This window comes from Octopus bimaculoides, chromosome 26 (assembly GCF_001194135.2).
Source record: "Octopus bimaculoides isolate UCB-OBI-ISO-001 chromosome 26, ASM119413v2, whole genome shotgun sequence".
Lineage (NCBI taxonomy): Eukaryota > Metazoa > Mollusca > Cephalopoda > Octopoda > Octopodidae > Octopus > Octopus bimaculoides.
In genome coordinates, this window is record NC_069006.1 from 23,898,565 (window position 1) to 23,902,181 (window position 3,617).

The window sequence follows — 3,617 nt, forward strand, 5'->3', positions numbered from 1 at the left end:
AGAATGCATGCACGACAGAGTCCAAGGTCAGCCTGTGCCAAGTGGTTTCACTCTGCAGACTTTAGCTTTGTTAATATAGCAACAGTCCTGACATATTTTTAGTCCTTCCTTCACTGACATCAAAAGCTTTTAATATTTCTGCTGGCAACCCATCAAACAACTAAATTACATCCAATTTTTCTTTTAAATCCTAAAGCAACTTACTTTTCTCTTTAGATTCAAGACTTCTTTTTTGGTGAGTGTGTCAGCCTTGGCAAGGACTGGGACAATGTTGACTTTGTGGTGAACAGCTTTCATGAATGAAATATCCAAAGGTTTCAGGCTGAAAAACAACAACAATAAATAACAAGAGCACTCAGAGAGCGTTGACCTCTGCCAAGGCAACACCAATGTCCTCTCAATGATTAGCCGGAGATGGTTTTTTAAATGAGAATATCTGAAATAAACTCAACTGCTCTCACAAACGAGAACGCTAAAAATGATTGTAAGACGTTGAGTTCAATTCCTGGTGGTGCACTGTCTCCTTGAGCAAGACACTTTATTTCACATTGCTCCAGTTCACTCAATCTCAAAGCTATGAGCTAATGCATGATGAATTCAAAGCAATGTGAATGAATAAGTAATGTGTTTGACAGAGGAATCTGGATTCTAAAGGGTTAATAAATAATTTAAAAAATCAAAATCACAAAACATAAGAGAAAAGCGACATTCACTCACCCATGACTAGATGGATTGATGAAGTAGAAGCAACAGTGGACTCTGTTGTCAATGATATGTCGTCTATTTAGACCACTTTCATCATGGAGGTAGCGCTCAAATTGTTCATCAATATATTCAATAATTGGCGTGAAACTGAAACGGTAAGAAGAAAGAAAAAAAGTTAGAAAAAAGACTAATGAATAAAATGACTAACAAATATTCTTCTTCACAGGGTTTGGTAAAACATTCTTGACTTCATTTGCAGAAATGCTACATCCTGACCTGATTGTCATCAATTTGATTATAAACAGATTCCAGTTTCTGGTCCACAGATATTCTGTCTCCTCTCCTGGCCTCTTATACTGCTGTGTGCTGACATTCCCCTAACTTAGTGGCCCAGCAAAAAGAGACCGATAGTACAAGTACCAGGCTTAACAAGAAAATAAGTACTAGGGTTGGTTCATTCAACTAAAAAGCTTTCAAGGCAGTGCCCCAGCATGGCCACACTCTAATGTCTGAAACAAGTAAAAGATAAAATGTATATATATATGTATATATATATATATATATATATATATATATATATATATATATATATAGCTGAAATAACGCATGTTTATTTCAATGGAAATCTGATAAGAAAAGACTGAATACATTTCCAGTCTTTCTTCTGTGTTGTAGCTCAGGTCCTTCTACAATGTTTCGAAGAAGGGGGCTCTGCACTCAGACCACTTATCAGTCAAGGAATGCTTCTAAATCTGATTTTAGCACACACGTCACAGGATCTGACAAATTCTTCAGTATCTCTACTAAGATTAGGCCACCACCAAACACAAACCCTTCCATTCTTCGGTGTTTGTTGTACAGCCATGTGCGAGTATCAGGAATTGTAGGAAAAAAAAACAAACTTTGATATGATAAGGTTCAGGAATGAACAGCCTGTTTTTATTAAAGATAACATCATTTTCTCCACTCAATTTGGATGATGGATGTTTGGCAAATTGCCATTCTAAAAGATCTAGTCTCGACCAGTCTTATTCCAGGAATGTAATTCTTTAACCCCTGAGCATTTAAACCAGCCATATCCAGCCCAAATGTCCTACCTGTTTTAGGTCCAAACTGGCCAGATTCGGCCTCTCATACCTACCCTACAATGCTGTTATCAAAATAAACAATCACAGCATCAAACTCCCAAAGTTCAGAAATAATGCATAATTCAAAACGATGAGAATGGATGTCAGCGTTATAATGGACAGAGTAATCTGAATGATAAGGGTTAAAAAAAAAAAAATATACGTTTTAAAATGATTTTTGAGGTGTTCAATAGTCTAGATATCAGTAAAAATCAATTCATCCATTACCTACGTTAGGATAAATTTCTAAAGAACAAACCAACACTAGTTGTCAAGCGGTTGAAGGGGATAAACAGAAACACACACACACACATAGGGCTTCTTCCAGTTTCCACCTACCAAATCCACTGACAAGGTTTTGGTTGGCCTGAGGTTATCTACAGTAGAAGAGACTTGCTCAAGGTGCCATGCAGCGAGATTGACACCCAGAATCATGCAGTAGGGAGGCAAGCTGCTTACTATGTTTTTTTCCTTGACGACTGTTTTGTGAAAGATGAAGAGAGAGACCAACAAGAACATGAAGAGAGAGAGAGAGAGAGAGAGAGAGACACTGACACACAGACAGACATGAAGTTTTGACTCTTAACTCCACCTTGTTTCAGATGATAAAAAATAAATGCCTAAAAAACAAAAAAAAAACAAAAAAAACCACTTATCTTTTAGCTTTTATAAATCATGAACACAAGCATTGGTTTGTTTTCGTCATCACCATCATCCGCACCACCACCACCACCAAGCATCCTCATCTCCCTCTCCTCTTCCTTTCACTCCTTTGCCTATCTCGCTACTACAAGTCTGATAAATGTTACATCCGTTATCTTGCACAAATGCTGCGAAAAGCTCTGTCATTACTCTGTGCCTGCACACACGTGTGTGTGTGCGTGTGCATGGATTATTTTTGAGGAGAGAGGGTCGGGGGAGGAGGAGAGCGTATTTATATGGTTGCATGTGATTGCATGTGGCCACATGTTTGTGTGTGTATATGCATTATTTTTCAGAAAATATCTATACGACTGCATATACCATATGAGTGTGTGTATGTGAGAGAGAGAGAGAGAGAGAGAGAGAGAGGGAGAGAGGGAGAGAGAAAGAAAGAAAGACAGGGAAAGAGAGAAAGGGAGAGAGAGTGAGAGAAAATGTTTGTGTGTGTGTGTTTTTGTATGCAAGTGCATCCATACATGTGCACAATTCCATGCCTGTGCAAGGGCGCACCCCCACCCACCCACCCACTGACCGATTCCCTATAATACCAACAGTTTGAGTCCGAGAGTAAATAAGAGAAGAGAAAAACAAACTTATCAGTTGATGGAAGCTTAGGCATTTGTAGTATTTGACCTCTGCCTTTGGGGTCAACGTGGCAACGCTGTCTTGGAGATAACCCAGCCAACAGAACTACTTAACACCACTTCTCTTACACTCACTCACACCATTGAGTTAAACTCAACCATTTCGGTAGAAGATTGAAAGAGTTCAAAATGAAGAGAGAGAGAGACATTTGTGAGATGACAGAGGAAGAATACCAACGAATACATCATGTTAGCATTCATACGCGTGTGTGTGTGTGTGTGTGTGATCATCGATTTAAGTCTGTTTTCCATGCTGGCATCCAAAAGGATGAAAGGCAAAGTCAACCTCAGTGGAATTTGAACTCAGAACGTAAGGATGGACGAAATGCCACGAAGCATTTCACCCAGCAGGCTAATGGTTCTGCCAGCTCACTGCCTTCCTTCTCACAATAATAATAATAATAATAATATTAATAATTAATTCGTTTTATTGGCCACA

General features: G+C 38.7%; 1 protein-coding gene across 1 annotated transcript in view; it reads right to left on the bottom strand.

Moving 5' to 3' along the window:
- Positions 1–3,617, bottom strand: part of LOC106876267 (septin-2) — a 116,061-nt gene that overhangs the window by 6,865 nt on the left and 105,579 nt on the right. Inside the window, exons 5-6 of the mRNA XM_014924758.2 lie at positions 718–852; positions 201–322 (exon numbers count right to left, since the gene is read on the bottom strand). Coding sequence (XP_014780244.1) covers positions 201–322; positions 718–852 — 257 coding nt within the window. The remainder of the gene's footprint in view (positions 1–200; positions 323–717; positions 853–3,617) is intronic.